At 46.6% G+C, this 17,103-nt stretch overlaps 2 protein-coding genes across 2 annotated transcripts; one reads left to right on the forward strand and one right to left on the reverse strand.

Annotated features, from left to right (window-relative positions):
• The first annotated feature begins 7,150 nt into the window (after positions 1-7,150).
• Positions 7,151-9,650, forward strand: LOC124663529 (pentatricopeptide repeat-containing protein At4g36680, mitochondrial-like). The gene is made up of 2 exons (XM_047201221.1): positions 7,151-8,282; positions 9,303-9,650. Exon 1 carries the CDS (start codon positions 7,151-7,153, stop codon positions 8,258-8,260), a length of 1,110 nt encoding a protein of 369 aa, XP_047057177.1. The 3' UTR covers positions 8,261-8,282; positions 9,303-9,650.
• Positions 9,651-10,804: 1,154 nt separating this feature from the next.
• LOC124667499 (CTP synthase-like) lies at positions 10,805-16,601 on the reverse strand. Its single transcript, XM_047204766.1, has 21 exons — positions 16,275-16,601; positions 14,984-15,063; positions 14,814-14,900; positions 14,459-14,509; positions 14,239-14,356; positions 14,092-14,148; positions 13,924-13,988; positions 13,703-13,786; positions 13,554-13,604; positions 13,398-13,460; positions 13,263-13,309; positions 13,104-13,173; positions 12,962-13,024; positions 12,782-12,871; positions 12,663-12,701; positions 12,322-12,549; positions 12,103-12,188; positions 11,939-11,987; positions 11,746-11,826; positions 11,571-11,664; positions 10,805-11,443 (listed from the first exon to the last, which is right to left on the reverse strand). The coding sequence occupies exons 1-21, from the start codon at positions 16,390-16,392 to the stop codon at positions 11,253-11,255; spliced, it is 1,812 nt and encodes a 603-aa protein (XP_047060722.1). The 5' UTR covers positions 16,393-16,601; the 3' UTR covers positions 10,805-11,252.
• Positions 16,602-17,103: the final 502 nt, after the last annotated feature.

Genomic DNA, 17,103 nt, shown 5'->3' on the forward strand with positions numbered 1-17,103 from the left:
CGTGGCGCCGCAAGCAGCGACGATGCCATCCTCGATGCGGCTGCCGGCAGGCAGCACGACGCCATCTCCACCACCGCGGGGCGCGACAACGAAGACCTTGACGGGGCTACCGGCGTGCACCGCGGCGCCATCTCCGTCGCACCAGCGAGGTGCGACGATGACCTTGACGGGGCTGCCGGCGTGCACCGCGGCGCCATCTCCGTGGCACCAGCGAGGTGCGACGATGACGACATCCGCGAGGAGGCTGACGGCGTGCGGCGTGGCGCCATCACCACCACCACAAGCCGCGACGATGACGTCCGCGAGGAGGCTGTCGGCGTGCAGCGCGACGCCATCTCCATCACCCATGAGGCGCGGCGATGACGTCCATGCCGGGGCTGCCGGTGCGCAGAGCGGGGCCATCTCCACTACCCGTGAGGCGCGGCGACGACGTCCGCGACAAGGCTGCCGGCGTGTAGCATGGCGCCATCGACACCACACCCGGGAGGCGCGACGATGACGTCCGCGATGAGGCTGCCGGTGCGTAGCATGGCGCCATCAACACCACCCGCGCGAGGCGCGACGACGACGTCCGCGACGAGGCTGCCGGCGGGTAGCGCGGCGCCATCAACTCAATGGCACACGCGAGGCGCGACGACGACGTCCGCGACGAGGCTGCCGGCGCGTAGCATGGCGCCATCATCAACACACCCACAAGCCGCGATGACGACGTTCGCGAGGAGGCTGCCGGCGTGCAGCACGACGCCATCAACACACCCACAAGCCGCGACGACGACGTCCGCGAGGAGGCTGCCGGCGTGCAGCGCGGCACCATCAACACACCCACGAGCCGCGACGACAGCGTCCGTGACGAGGCTGCCGGCGTGCAGCGCGGCGCCATCAACACCACCACAAGCCGCGACGACGATGTCCGCGAGGGGGCGCCCGCGTGCAGCGCGGCACCATCTCCACGGCGCCCACGTGGCGCGACGACGCCCGACCTTGACGAGGCTGCTGGCGTGCAGCGCGGCGCCATCTCCATGGCACCCGCGAGGCGCGACGATGACGACCTTGACGAGGCTGCCGGCATGAAGAGCGGCGCCATCAACACCACATCCGTGAAGCGCGGCGACGACGTCCGTGCCGAGGCTGCCGGCGTGCAGCACGATGCCATCTTCAACTCTACACCATGCCACCGACGACGACGTCAGGGCTGCCGGTGTATAGCCCGACGCCATCCACCATGACGAGGACGACACCCGTGAGGAGGCTATCGGCGTGAAGCACGGCGCCCTCCCCACGACGCCCACGGGGCGCGACGACGACATCCACGCAAGGCATGCCGGCGCGCAGCGCGGCGCCATTTACACCATTCGAGGCGAGGCGAGACGACACCTTTGAGACCACCTCTCCAAGAGTCCGCGAGACGGCGTCCTTGTCTACGTCGACAGTCATAAACTTGGCGTCGGGCCAAGACGAGGCACCGACCTCGGACATGTCGACTTGCGCGTGTGCGTTGGTTTTCACACCGACGCCAATCTCCAACGACAACTTACTCCCGCGAGGCATATACCCCTTGCGCACCCCGACGAGGCTGCTGGTCGTCGAGAAGTCCCAGCTGAGCAGACCCATGCTACTTCAACCCAACCTACACCAACGTCGTCAAGGCCGACGAGGCACGACGGCGAGGGCGGGCGTGGCCGAAGCAAAGGCCACGCTACTTGCGGTGCGTGTACCGACGAGGACACGGGGCTTTGCCGCCGCTCACACACACACCACCATCACATCATGCATGGAGAACGCGAAGCGAAGACGACGAAGACGACCACACGGCTTAATCGGAGGTGTCTCGCGGCGTAACCCGCGGGAGTAATTAACCGGGTGCCTTCCGAGGCCCCGGGAACCAGGAGATCGCAATCGCCATAGTCAAGCTGGCCGTGCAAGCAGGCCACGGAGCGCTTTGTATTCGGGAACTTGTACTTTGTTTCTCCAAGAGAGATTAATGAAATGCATGCTTCCCTATATTTTTTCTTGTGTACTACGGTACACTGGCACGCCCGCACTTCTTTTATTTTACCCCGACGCATGAGAAAAACACGCTACCATCCTCCCCCTCAACGTAGTGCCATTTGTCTTTCACAGACGTTTTTCTCGTGTCAAACAGCGGCACGAACGAAACATGTCCCACAAACACTCAATCCGGCGCGTTTTAGGAGATGCTTTGGGGGACGCGGCTGGAGATGCTCTTATGCTTGTGCAGCCCATAGGAGAATGCATGCAAACAGCTAGCTTTTACTCTCTCTCTCTAGCTAGCTACTACTTCTAGGCCCCTCTCTGTAGCTAGCTATGTACTCGATGTGAAAACAACTAGCAGTTTAGGGCTCTCTCTTCTCTCTTTTTTACCATATAAAATAGATGTACTTCCTTTGATTTAAATGAATTGACTTAACTTTGTCTAAGATGTATGTAGATCTGTTTGTTGACTAAATACATCGGTGTCTAAACAAAGTTGAGTCAGTTAATGTGAATTATAGGGAGTAGTATTAGGTCTCGCTTTTTTTTGTTGCCTTCTTACACGTGTATAAAATAGATAGGTAGAAAAGTTAGTACTTTATATCTGTCGATCCACTTTTTTTGTGTGTACCCATTGTATGCCAAAGTATTATTCTAGATGTATGGTACAAAGAGTTTGTCCAATGTTACACACATGTTTCAATAACGTTGGATGCCCTAAGAATATATGTTTCATGCGCTATTTTTTTGTTACAAACAATGGCACACCTTACCAACATTTTTGCTAACCATGGACTTTGTAACATACACTATTGCTTTTTATTACATAAGTGTGTTCAAAATGCAACATTGTTTTTTAAAATGGTGTCGAAGGAAGTTTATACATATTCAAGGAAAAAATGGTGTAGAAGGAAGTTACGTTTTTAAAATGCTACATGCGTCTTTTAGTATTATTGTATACCTTAGATACATATGTTAGATGCATTGATTTTACGTTGACACATTGTTTAGTATTTTGCTACAACCAATTTCGAGATTTGTTGCATAAGTTGTTGTCTCTTGCTACATGGGTGTATTCAAAATGGTACAACAAATTTTCACCACTAATTTTTTTTCAAGCTATATACAATAGCGAAGAAAATTGTTGCATGGGAGTGTCTAAAATGTTGGAATACCTTTTACATATTATTAAAAATATATTTAGGAGAAAATTTAAGATGTTATTACCAGTGTGACAACCTTTGGTGCACACAGTTTCTAGAACGTGCAAGTTTTACTAATCCTTGTCATGGGCAATCATGGAGACTAGATAAGAGAAAAAGATTAAAAAAATGAGAGAGAGAAAGCTACCCTATGCATGCAACTACACGGAATCGCAAAACGTAGTCGTCGACACAATTTTCGTGGGCTTTTGATGTGGGCTCCACCCACGTAACTACATGAAATCGCAAAACCTAGCCGTCGACATGGAATCACAAAATGTCGCGTCCTGTGCCTCCTTTGTTTCCACACGTTGTACATCCTCCTTTGTCTCCTCGTCTAAGTTTTTTCTCGACCATGATTCCCTCTTGATCCCGGCACCGCCCTTCCATTACCGTCAGCGCCACCACCCGTACGATAGCCACACCAGCAGTAGCACCTCACTTCCGCTGCTCGCCGGCCACATGTGTTTCTCTTCCACGCGCTAGGACACCACACACTACAAGAAAAGTTATGATACTCAACATCCAATTTTCGTCAGGTATGGCCCCTTTTTCGTCGCCTATGAACCTAACCCGACGATATGGGTTCTGTGGTCCAAACTGCGTCAGACAAAGGTGTAATAGAACCACTTTGTTAATCAAATAATTGTTGCTAGTTGTGCATAAGCATGCATGCATTTGCATTTAATTTGAGAAAATTTTACACTAATATGGGTTGAAACAAAGTTGCAAATATTGTATTTTGCTCTATTTAAATTTTGTGCCAAAAACCCCTTAAAGTTTGGGTCAAAATACCCCAAAAATCATCAAAATCCACCTGTTTCTATTTTTTTCCGAGAAAACCCTAAAGACCGGGGGGTTTTTAGCAAAAATCCCCCTGTCTTCTTCCACGCATGCAGGCAAGCAGCTGGTTATGCCAACTACTACTAGCACATTTGATACCACCAAATTCCACAACGGGTTGCTATTGTGAACCGTGTATCCGATGAAACTCAGTAGCATTATCCAATAAACGCGGTAGAACGCTGCCACTTAACAGAAGAGGAGATGGGCATGGGCTGCACTCACCATCCGCTGGTCGCCTCGCGCCGACATGCACGTTGAATGCCCCGGAGGCGGAGGGGACGGGGAACGAGTCGCCGGCGTAGCGGGCCGCGATGAGGTCGACCTCGTGTCAAGAATACCTCGGCGCCGCACCCTCGCCTGGGGAATCGGGGACGTATGGGTAGAAGGGGTAGTACGACATCGCCGGCGGCGTACGGAGGCGCTAGGGTTTCGCGGGCTCGCGGCGGGGTGGAACCGCCGTAATCGGGGATGGGGGACTGTGTTGGTTTTTGCGCAAGCTAGCACTCACTCAACGTAATACGAGGAGAAAATTGTTTGTGTTCGTTTGTTTTTTTTTTATATTATGAGTGGAAAAATTATGGAGAACTCTATTCAACAACCGGTCTGTGACGTCGCGTCGCAGTCCACCCGAAGCAAGCCACCGGCCCACCCGCCCGTCATCCAGGGCGCGTTTGGTAGCCGCCCTTTGGCTCGTATGAACGAGCAAAAAACAATGCGTTTGCTCGTTTGAAACGTTTCCGCGTTTGTAGCCAAAACGGTTCTCAAAGCACATCTACCATAGGTCCGGGAGGAAATGCTCAAATCAGCCGTTTCAGCCAGCTTGTCCCGTTATCGTCCAATTTTACACGCTGGTGTGCAACGGTTGCACGCGTGGAGAAGTGCGGGAGATGTTGCGTTTTTTCGCTCCCCTTTCTCCACTTTCAGTCACCGGTCACGCACTCTCTGTCTCCACACTCGACTCCATCACTGACACACGTGACCTCCCATCAAGCGCCGCCCATGGTCTCCTCGCCTCCTCCGCCCGCGTTTGCCAAAAATTATTGGAAAAGTGTCCGTCGTGTGCCTCCTTTGTTTCCACATGTTGTACGTCCTCCTCTGTCTCCTCTTCTGAAAAAAAATTCTCCACCATGACTCCCTCCTGATCCCAGCATCACCATTCCATTAGCGCCAGCGCCACCACCCGTACTACAGCCACACCGGCCGTAGAACCTCGCTGTCGCTGCTCGCCAACCACATCTGTTTCTCTTCCACATGCTGGAACGCCACACCACTGTTGGTTCGTGTTGTTACGACGTTGCTGCCAGCCCGCCACCATCTCCCGCTTAGCAGCAGGTGAAGTTCGGCGAACTAGCTAGGAACACCGTGGTAGAGCTAGCCACATGCCACTAGACCTAAAGAAGACAACGTCAACGAGCAGATTGTAAAGAGGTTCACCTGATCTAGCTCCACAGACCTCTAGCGTGGCGGATTCGTGTCTAGTGAGCTCAAATCATCTATGGCGGTGACTCCATGAACATTGGCGAAGGTTTGTTTTGGGGATTTTTGGTCGATGTTGCAGACAATTGTTTGCCATTTGCTATCATTTTTGTTGTTTAAACACATATAAAATGCTACATAGATCTCTGTGTGTATGGTACATTGATTTTGTTACATTGTTAGTAGATATTTCTCAAATGTTGGATGAGTTAGGCATAAAATTGAATGCATTGGTCTTTTTTTAAAAACGGCGACACGCATTTTGCATTTTTCTATAAACAAATGGGGATTAGCTACGTTTTGTATTTTTTGGTACATGATCATGCTCGAAATGTTGCACAAGTTTTTTTTGCTACATGTCGTAAGTTTTATAGATTCTCAGAAAATGTTGCAAAATGGTGTCGCATTTTTGACAAAGCTACATATACGGATAAATATTTGTTCAGGATTCCTTTGTAGGAGTGACATGATTTTTGCGGTCTAGGTACCACCATGCATGTGAAAGTCAAACCAACTATATAGCTACGGTTCCTAACGTTTGCCAAAATTATTTGCCTTTTTTGCATTATATTTTCTGAGCGCATTTATTTCTTTGTCCACACCCACTTGAATGTTAAAACTTAAAAGTTAAAGAGTACCGATTCTTACTTTTCGGGAAATTTGAACTTCAACCACGTGTTACTTGGTAGTTTGATGATTTGCTCTTGTATGGTGCATGTACGACGTTGCACATCCAGACATCCATATGGTAAACAAACCTTTTGGACAAGGAAAAGAGCAATGATGTACGCACAAAAGTTCCGTGCTTATATTGTGATGGATGATTTGCCCTTATTACTTTTGCACTTCGATAATTTGTCCTCTGATAAGTGGGTCTTGCGTGCAACGTTGATCATGCCCCTCGTGGCCCTTTGAAGATGAACAACATGGTAACACTGAGCGGCAACAACAAGGGGAAGGAACATGTCGTAAGCGAGGACAAAGTCACGTGGACTGACTCGGGTCCAGTTCATAAACATCGTGCATGGGTATTTTGGTCCTCCAATTTCAGCGTGTATCCTCAAAATAATTAAAATAATCTAGAATAGGTGAAAATGGTTAATAGCTTAAATTTAAATTAGAGCAAAAATCTGTTATAAATGGAGGAATATAATTAAACTCCCAATTAAACACTAGATATGGATCAAATTCCCCTACTTTTCACTATAGATATTAGAAAAACACCAAATTTCGAAGGTTGGTCGGGGTGACATTTTGAGCGGTTAAGTTCTATGGTCGTGTGTGAGTGTAATAATCTTGTATTTTGCTTGGTTTTCCTCTAGTGATCAGGGCAATTATTCTTCTCAATTAAGACATGAGGAAAAAGTTTTACTCTTTGTTTATTTTTTGGGAAACTTTTTCAAGGGAAATTGATCTCTGTTTTTTTAGCAGAAATTGATCTCTGTTTAGAAAACAGAAACTATTAGGCAGGTGAACTGGGCCGGACAATGAGCTCAGGCTTAGGCCCATTAACTCGAACTCGTTCGTCCCATCTCCATTTCCCAAGTGACAAACCCGCAAAATGCAATCTTCCCCACTTGTCTAAACCCTAACCCCCGAACCTCGGATCGATCAGACCTAGCTCCGCCGCAGCCATGGCCGCATTCTTCTCTGCCTCCGGCCGCCGCCTGCTCTCCACGGCCGCCGCTGTTTCCGAGTACGCTGTCCCGATAGCCCGCATCCGCAACCTCGCTCGCGCCGGCCGTCTCACCGACATCGACGCCACCGTCGCGCCGCTCATACAGGCGCACCCTAAGGCTGTAATCTCCGCCCTATCCCTGGTCGGTCTCTCCGACCAGGCCTCCGCCATCCTCTCCACCATCTCGTCGCCCACCTCCGAGCTCCTCAACGCTCTCCTGGGCCCACTCCTCCGCCGCCGCCGCCACGCCGAGCGCGTACCCGGTCTACTGAACGCGCACCCCTCCGCGCCGCGCAACGCCGTCACCTGGTCCATCCTCGCCAAATCACTCTGCATCACCAAAGGCGCCGACGAAGCGGTGTACCTCCTCCACGGGGAGGAGCCGCCCTCCCTCCACCTTTACACGGCCATCATCGACTCCTACTACAAGGAGAAGAAGCCCCACCGCGCCGAAGAGCTGTGGCGCGACATGGTCGACAAGCACGGCATCGCGCCCGATGCCGCCGCCTACAACGTCAGGATCACCTACAAGTCCACAGCCGGCACGGTTGAGGAGGTGAAGGAGCTGATCCGGGCCATGCACGAGGAGGCAGGGATCCAGCCAGACGCTGTCTCCTACAACGGGCTGATCCGGGTGCTGGGGCGGCACAAAAGGGTGGACGAGGCCCTGGAGGTATACAGGGGCTTTCAGGAGAAGGTGGGAGCAGAGGGGAATACTGAGGCCAAGTCGACGCCGGATTGCTCGACTTACACTGCCATGGCCCGTGCACTTTGCAACGCCGAGAGGTGGTCAGAAGCGGAGGATGTGTTCTACGACGGGGTGAAGCGCCGGAAGGTGGTGGAACTGGGCACGGTGCGGAAGCTGGTGGTCGGTCTCAATAAGGCTGGCAAGGGGCGGGCAGCAAGGCGTGTGGTGGTTGGGCTGCGCAAGAAGTTCCCTGACCACTTCAATGGTCCATGGCAGGAGCTTGAGAAGGATGCCGGCCTCACGCCTGGTGCCAGCAACGAAGAGGAGGACGCAGAAGAGGACGAGCAGCAGCCAGCAAAGACGGCGGCCACCGCGTGAACATTTGCATCTAGACTCGGAGGTGAAGTTCTGTTCTTGTTTGATGAATCATGAGGCCCTACTGCCGGTTCAATAAAGAAATTTCATGAGGCTCTATTGCCGGTTCAATCATGAGACTCTTAATAGTGTTGATCGTTTAATTGGTTAATGGCATACACATTTTTTGGATATGTTATCTTGCTGCAGCAACGATACACAGCAACTGTCGTACTGCTGACTTGTTACTGAACGATAAGGCCTTTCTATCAACCAAGTGCAATCCTATATTGGTAGTTTAGTTTACGCGATACATGATGAATTTTCTGCCCCTGATTGAACTTTACCATATCAATATGTATCGATCTGTATACCATATCAGCATACATATTTTGTGCCCTCTTCAGCTCACTTCTGAAGAACACCCTTCACAGCTGAGACAAGCAGATCCTTTGTTTCTTCCCTGCTCATGTCCGCTCCGTACTTTGGCATTGCATTGCATATCAGAGGGTCACATGCAGGAATGAGCAGGCTCCTACTGATTGGTAAATAATGGTTGCTGGTTTGGTTACATTATTTTGCCGCTTGCCGTCATGCTGCTGTCTGCTTTCCACTATCACATCGGTGAACACTGGATTTTAGTCTGATTTAGAGGATGAGAATTCCCTGAAAATCAAAGCTTTTTTATTTGGTATGTGATTAAGAATAGGGTGCTGACTAAAGATGATGTAGTCAAGAAAGGATGGAAAAGAAACTGTCTCTGTGAATTTTGTGAAAGTGTTAGATCATCTATTTTTCGACTGTCCCCTAGCTAGATATAATTGCAGTATTATTTGTAGTGCTTTGGGGATTAGTGGAAAACCAGAAAGTTTGCATGATTTATGCCAGAACTGGATTCCCCAGTTTTCTGGAAGGGATAGGACTATTGTGATGATTGGTGCACACAGTTTGCTGTGGAACCTCGAAAACAAGGAATGACGCTAGTTTTCAACAGAAAATGCCTAGTGACCCAACTAATGTGATTCTTTCTCTTTGCTGGTTACTTGACGATTGGAACGCTCTTCAGAAAGGAAAGGTTCGAGGAGTTCTGCACCAGGTAAAGGATAGATTGAGGAAAGTGGCGAAGGATGTTTTTGGTCGTCGGCATGGTTGGGGCCCTGTGATGAGAAGGATATGTGATGGCTGATACTATCTTATGGAGAAAAGTAATCAACAACAATATGCTTCCGCTGGGTTACTCTACACTATGTGTATGATCAAAAGAAGAGTGAAACTAAAACTGTAGCTGTCTTTTAGCTCTCTGAAGTTTTGAAGGCTGTGTTCCTATCTTATCTAGGTTGTTTTGAAGACTGTGTTCCTATCTTATCTAGGTAGTAGTATTTGTGTCAGGCGATTGTGTTGGCGCCAATGTGAGTATGAGGGTTGTGGTGTAACATGACAGAACTCGAGTTTCTTAAATGAAATTGGGAGCCATGTGGCTCCTTCTCATAAAAAAAACTGGATTCCGGAGAAACTTTGCGGAAACATGTGCGCTGCTAGTATGGCGAACTTTCTATAAACACTGTAGATCTATTTGCTCCCCTGCTCAGTAGGAGGAAGCAATTGTTCACCCGACAGCAACACCATCTGTGCTGTTGTGCAGCCAATTTTTCAGCTGCATTTTTTTTCTTTTTTTACTCTGGATGCCTGCACCAACAATGCTGCCTCTGCGATCGCCAAAGCGGGCGCCTTCAAGCTTGAGGACCCAAATGTTCTGTGAGATGTCCATGGATGGGACTCGATTTTTCAGCTGCATGTTTTTTTTTTTACTCTGGATGCCTGTGCCCACAATGTTGGCTCTGTGCTCGCCATTGCAGGGCTCTGCAAGCTTGAGGGCCCAAAGAATGCTCTTATCGTGCGGGATGGAATATCAACAAGTTTCTTGAAGGCGTGCTCGCCATTGCAGGGCTCTGCAAGCTTGAGGGCCCAAAGAATGCTCTTATTGTGCGGGATGGAATATCAACAAGTTTCTTGAAGGCTGAGAGGAATGAGCAACTAGTAAGTACTGGAGGCGGGTGAAGAATGGTTGGTGGCTTCCCTGCTTTGAATCATGCAGAAGGTGGGAAATACTCCAGGGGCTCCCCTGGCATAGAACGCTTGGTGATTGAAAGGAGCATCTGGCAGGTGGTGAAGATCATAAGACTCATTTGAGTATATTTAAGCCCTGGGCATTTTTCTGCGGTGTAGATTTACAGTTGTAATATTTGAAATGATGTTATTTAGTTCCAATTACATTTGGTAATACTGAACTGTTCTTGTTTCTCAGGAAAATAAAACAATACTGAAACCCATGATCTGAAAAATAGTGAAATTCACTATAGCTTCACTTTGGTACGACTTCTCTGCCTCGTCATGGAATGCTTGTTGAATTCAAACTTAACAGGATTCACTTAATCCCGACAGATCATGCCTAGTTCAGAACTGTACAAAAACAGTACACGATCTCAAATTCATCTTGAGACATGACGAAACATTTCTCCAGAATCTACCAGCTAAATAACTGCCATGATGCAGAACAAGGCAGGCAGGTAAATCATACAAAACACTAACTTATTTGTGCAAAGGCACAAAAACCACGTCCAAGTACAAACTGCCAAACACCAAAATTCTCTTACATCCCAGCATTTTTCTTCAGAACTCTCTTAAAATCTATCTTAAGCAAGAACAAATAAAACATTCAGCCTTTCCTTTTTCAGATATACAGCATGGAAACTCTTCTTACCCACTTCTGTTCTCTTACAGAAGATGGTAGAGAACAACACGCAAACCACTCTCACGCAGATCAAGCTCGGTTCTTTCACTAAAACCGACGGAACGAGCACCATCCCCTGCAGACAGTCAGCATCGAGCAAAAGAACTTTTTCTTCCTCGAGCGACCAATGGTAGTTTAGCCAGCCAGCCACTGCAAAACTGATGCAACAAGAATTGCAAAAAACAAGTAAAAGGGTGCAAATCCTTTGAGCAGCAAGGTGAGGCACTAGGCATGGACACCGTTCCCATTGGGGTAGTATGTTCCATTCGATAGGCCATTCATAAGCTTCTTAGCATGCCCATTTTGGTGTACTGCAGGCACGTATGGACCATTTTGATGTTTAGCAGGAACCACATGGTCGCTGGAGCAGTTTTGCAGAACCTTACCCAGTTGCCCAGATGAGGCAGCGATTAGCCCTGCAAAATACAAGCGAGGATTAACAAATAGCTTCGGACAACTGTTCTTCAAAATATGATAAAATTTGTGTTTTCCAACATGTGAATAGACGGAAAATACAAGTTAGGAGATTCCTCAGCAGCTTACCAACAAATAACGGAGAAGGTTTTGAAGGTCTTGACTTGAATTCAGGATGAAATTGTGCGCCAACAAAATATTGGTGATTTGGTATTTCGATTATCTGGAAGATTAGCAACTTTATTAAGACATAACTTCTGCCAAAACAAAAGATTTTTCAAGCAAGTCACGGTTTTAGTCAAACCTCCATTCTCCTGCCACTCTCATCTTTCCCAACAAATTGAAGTCCAGCAATTTCAAACTCTGGCACCATATCAGGATTTACCTGTGAAGATAAACATGTTTCAGACCCCTAAGAACAGGCCAGGACTTGTGGAGATCAATCATGTGATAGATTGTTCATTGCATCTATGAACAAACAATTATGAAAAACAGACCTCATATCTGTGCCGGTGCCTCTCATCTACATAATCCACATTGTCATACCTAAACAGTAAAAATAATTGGTGAAAAACCCCACGATTCTGTAATGAGGAATGCTAATAATATGTAATCCTAGGCTTAGGGCAATAATTATGGAGAAGGGTCTATATACACTCACAATTTAGCAGACTTGCAATCAGCAACCTTGAAGAATGTCCTCCTCGATCCTAGGCGCATTGTACCACCCATATGTGTTTTCGAACCCTAAAAGTTGAATTAAAATTTGATTTCAAGAACTGCAAGGGACCGATAGAAAGTTTGCTCCATCCCCCCATTTCTAATGAGAAACTGGGATGATTCACAATAAAGACTGCAAGCAATTTAACAAAATAATTACCTCTGGCATAAAAATAACACATGGGGTCTTGGCATTGGGATCAAATTCAGTGCTGTTCGCATCAGAGAGATTCATGACATTCCTAGCATATTCTACAACAGCCATCTGCATTCCAAGACATATACCAAGATATGGTACATTGTTTTCGCGTGCATACTGAGCAGCCAGGATTTTTCCTTGAACACCTCTATCTCCGAAGCCACCAGGTACTAAAATGCCATCGGCACCCTGAAGTAAAAGATATTCAGATAACCATGATCAAAATATTTACATAAATTATACTTACATGTGAACAATTCAACTTTGAGTGAAAAACATTTTTGTTGGTGAAAATTCATCACCTTCAATAAAGTCCATGCTGATTTGTAAGCATCAGGTGCCTAGAAAAGTTAGAAAGGATCACATAAGAAAAGGAAACAGCCCAAATCAAACATACAGAAAAAGAAAAACACTGCCGTACCTCAATTTTGGTGGAGTCCTCAAGATCTGTAGAAGCAACCCAATCAACAACAAGCTTCCTGCGGCAATCAACTGAAGCGTGCAAGAGGGCCTGCATTTTTTTTTTTTTTTGCATCAGAATTGACTATTAGACACCAGCAATCATTTAAAAGGTATAAAAATATGGTAACATCAAACTTACCTTCAGCACAGAGAGGTAAGAGTCAGATAGACCAGTGTACTTTCCAACCATAGCAATCCTCACCTGAAATAAGATCATTAGTCAGTTGGAACTATGATTGGGAATACTAAGGGCGGCAATCAAAGTGGAAAAAAAGACTAACAGTATCCTGAAGGGTATCAAACATAGTAGCTCTTGCAACCCACTCGTCCAATTTTGGCTCACCAGGAAAGCTGAAAATCCGTACACAAATATTTATTGCACCAACAGAAAATACTACAGCTTGTATACGATCATACTGACTAGATATGTAGAGGCAAACCTTTGAATGTTCAGAACTTTAAGAATAGCTTCATGTGCTTTTTGGTCCTACAGGGCATAAATGATATTCAGAATTGAACATGAATGTTCATGCACCAAAAATAAATTAGTACACAGAAGATGAGTTGTGCTATACCCGTAGCAACAATGGAATACGCCAAATATTGGAAACATCATATAGAGTGACAATGTTAGATGCCTGCATAATACAATTGTTCATGAGCTACCAGAAGGAATTAGCTACCAAGAATATGAAGCAATCAGCAACAAAAAAAAATTACAGTTCAATTACCGGCACATGGCAGAACTGGGAGAGTTTCTCTTTCACGTTTTCTTCCAGTTCCTGTCAAATATAATTGCAGATTATGAAAAGTGATACAAAAACGAAGAAAGACAAGCCTGCTAAGATACAAAATTGATGTAAATGAATGACAAACTAACCTTTGTACTGCGACAAGCTAAAATATTTGGGGTGAGACCAAGTCCCCTTAAACCACGCACACTGTGTTGAGTCGGCTTAGTTTTCTACAAGAGTAATAAATAACAGACAGAACAAACATTAGGTAAATAGAAATAAAATGTTTTTTTCACATAATAAGATGTACATCATAAAGTAGTTGCGGAGAAACATAATGAATGAATCAACAAGAGAGTTTGGATACCTGTTCACCAACAACATTTAGAACTGGAACAAGACTGACATGCACCAAACAGAAGTTACCAGGTCCTGGCAACCAAAGTAATATCCAAAGAAGAATATAAGTGCCCACTAACCTAGGAAAGATGGCGTACAGTGTTTATTTATCAATATAACTGTGTGAGTTTCTCACCAACACGATAAGAGAATTGACCCAAAGCTTCAATGAATGGCATAGATTCAATATCACCTGTAGCAGGAGTGACAACACAATCAAGTGACAGCTATACAAGGAATAGCTCTCAACAAAAAACAATAAAAAGAATTATTTCATGCACACCAATTGTTCCCCCCAGTTCTATCACACAGACATCAGCTGGTCCGTCCTTGCCATCCACCGGTATCATCGCAACACGCTCAATCCAGTCTTGTATGGCATTTGTGATGTGTGGCACAACCTTGAGGGTAAATAGATTTAATAGTCAGCACTCAAAGAAACATACATACAGTAGCTACGAGGACAGACAAACAAAGATAAGAGTGCATAAGGTGATCCTCACCTGCACAGTCTTTCCCAAGTATTCCCCTTTCCTCTCCTTGTCAATAACAGACTGTCATCAACAACAAAAAAGAGGCAAAGTACAAAGTCAGAACAGTTTGTTATGCAGGGAACAGCAACTGTACTTATGATGTCACATACATCTGACGTGCTATAACTCTTATATATCATTGTGGTTAAATAACTACAAATTATTTTGCAAACATTTCTAGTAACATACAACAAAGACATCCCTTTCCTTCATATAAAGTACACGTATGTCAACGTCAGCATCAACTGAAACATTTCAAAACTTTTAAATGTTTGCATCGCAAAAGAATTGATGTTGGGACATTAAATACATTAGTGTGCCTTACCTGGTAAATCTTGCCAGTGGTTATATTGTTGTCCCGGGTGAGTTTAATATCAAGAAACCTTTCATAATTCCCAAGATCCAAGTCCACCTGCAAGATTCAGAGACAACACTTAACAAGGTGACCAACATTCCCTAGCCGTTGCAATATTTGACGTGTTCCTATGTCAGTACCTCACCACCATCATCTAACACAAACACTTCACCGTGTTCGAACGGGGACATAGTCCCAGCATCGGTATTAAGATAAGGATCTGCATAATCAGATAATGCAAAGAGAACGTGTCAACCTCATGAAGCCAAGAGCAAGCAACTAGAGCAAAGGAGCAAGTATTAGCTGGCATGCCGCCACTCGTTCTACAAGGCAAAAGGTACAATCAAGCTCCCAAGTGCCACAATGTTACAGGAAGTCACAAGGCTACAAGCTTACAACAGCAAAAACAAAGCAGTGTTTAGGTGATACTGGATAAGAATAACAACTAGTAGCAAACAAGACATGTATTATAACATTGATTCAGGTCAAAGATTCCAACTCGCTAAGTTGGCATCCAATGGTTTGTGACACAACGATACAGGTAGCCTATATCTAAATTAGCACCAGTGAGGCCTGCAGAGCACGAGGCGTCTGAAAGACAAAGACAAGGAGGGAAGGGAAAACCTAGTCTTTTCAAAACACCTGTCTCCACCACGACAGAGGATGAAAGTGTAGCAGCGCAAAATCTGAGAGTTGCAGCAGTTCGGATATTTTGGAACTCTTCCATGTAACTTTCACAAATCTTTCTCCCGAAATAATGGCCATATATACCACAGGCGCAAGTGCTAGCCAATGAAGGAAAAGTCAGAAGCTTTCTTCAATGGGCCACCATTGTTCAGACATCGAACCTTTATTCCTCGAGCAACGGATACCACCAATCACCACTCCATAAAAGATCTTGGTAGCCCTCCGAAATGGTCTTCTACTGAAGTAGAAACCGGGGGACAAGTTTCCCTTTGTAGAGTCTAAAAGTTCCCTTCCACTAGGCTACTACCGAAACAAATCTTCAAATTGAAAGTATAATAAAATCTGTCTCTCATGCGCGCACAAGCCAAAGATTAGCAAGGTAATCAACATCATATCCATTCCTACACCACAACTCCTAAAGGCTAAAACCCCGGGCTCAAAACGGGAGGAATGTTCGAAAGAGGGGCTTTTCCACCAAACCCAGCCAAGAATCCTGGGGCCTCCCTGCACCTACTCCCACCCAGCAGCCTTGAGCCGCCCGAATCGCTCTCAAAAAAATTGAAATCATAATCAAAACAAATCCTTCGCCGGAAACCGGATCGAGGGCGGGCTCGAGACCCACGAAGCCAACCCCTTCCAGACAAAGCCCCAAACCACGCCTTTTCAGGGGCCCCGGAAAGGCGGTTCTTGAACGGTGGAAAGGAAAAAAAAAAAAACATCACACGGCCGGCGCTGGGCACGTACCGATCTTGATGGACGTAATGCGGAGGCCGCACGCCTTGAGGACGACGCCGATGCTGCTGGCCGTGACGCCCTTGCCGAGGCCGCTCACCACGCCGCCGGTGACCAGCACGTACTTCATCTCGCCGGAAATCTCAGGTCAATCCGCCGCCGCCGCCCGAATCTTTCTTCACACCGAGCCGGGCTGTCGCGCTTGCTCTTGGGCTATGTGGTTTTGATGTCCGTGAGCGCTCGCGAGCGGCCGGAGGAGAGGGAGGACTGAGGAGAGGTTTTAGGAGGGGATTGGGGGGAGCCGCGCAGCCGTTTGAGAGGGGAGGAGGAAGGAAAAGGGGAGGCAATGGAGGCGCAGGGATAGAAGGAGGGCTTTGGGCAATTTATATGGGAACTCTCACATCTCTCTCTATTTTTATTTTATTCATTTTTCTTCTTATTTTCTACTAGCTCTCTATTTCATTTTCTATGTACATAGTTATTATGTTCACTCGTACTTGTTTTTTTAGGAAGGGTGAATTGGCCAACACAAATCGTTTACTTTATGTGGAATTTTTTTTTGTAGGTTCAATATCATTTTCTTGAAATCTGTCAATTCTTGTTCACCATTGGATGAATATCCGACGGTTTACGTGACATCATTCACTCCGCAATCCGTCCCCTACCTCCCACCCATCAACTTGCCACTCCGGAATCTCTCCTTGTGGCTTCACTCGAATACAATGGGTGAATTGGCATACTACATGTTGTTTTACTTCGGGTAAAATATGTGCACGTGGGTTCCATTTTCTTTTTCTTGAAACCATAATTTCTTGTTCCCTTGGATGAATATCCAACAGTT

The sequence above is a fragment of the Lolium rigidum genome, chromosome 6, assembly GCF_022539505.1.
Source record: "Lolium rigidum isolate FL_2022 chromosome 6, APGP_CSIRO_Lrig_0.1, whole genome shotgun sequence".
In the NCBI taxonomy this organism is placed as follows: Eukaryota; Viridiplantae; Streptophyta; class Magnoliopsida; order Poales; family Poaceae; genus Lolium; species Lolium rigidum.

Excerpts from the sequence above, each read along its gene's own strand:
- LOC124663529 (XM_047201221.1), top strand. The coding sequence starts at position 7,151 with ATGGCCGCATTCTTCTCTGCCTCCGGCCGCCGCCTGCTCTCCACGGCC.
- LOC124667499 (XM_047204766.1), bottom strand. The coding sequence starts at position 16,392 with ATGAAGTACGTGCTGGTCACCGGCGGCGTGGTGAGCGGCCTCGGCAAG. Across the intron at positions 14,149-14,238 it reads AGAACTGGGGGGAACAATTG|GTGATATTGAATCTATGCCA; the intron begins GTGTGCATGAAA and ends CTCCTGCTACAG. Across the intron at positions 13,989-14,091 it reads TCAATTCTCTTATCGTGTTG|GACCTGGTAACTTCTGTTTG; the intron begins GTGAGAAACTCA and ends TTTGGTTGCCAG.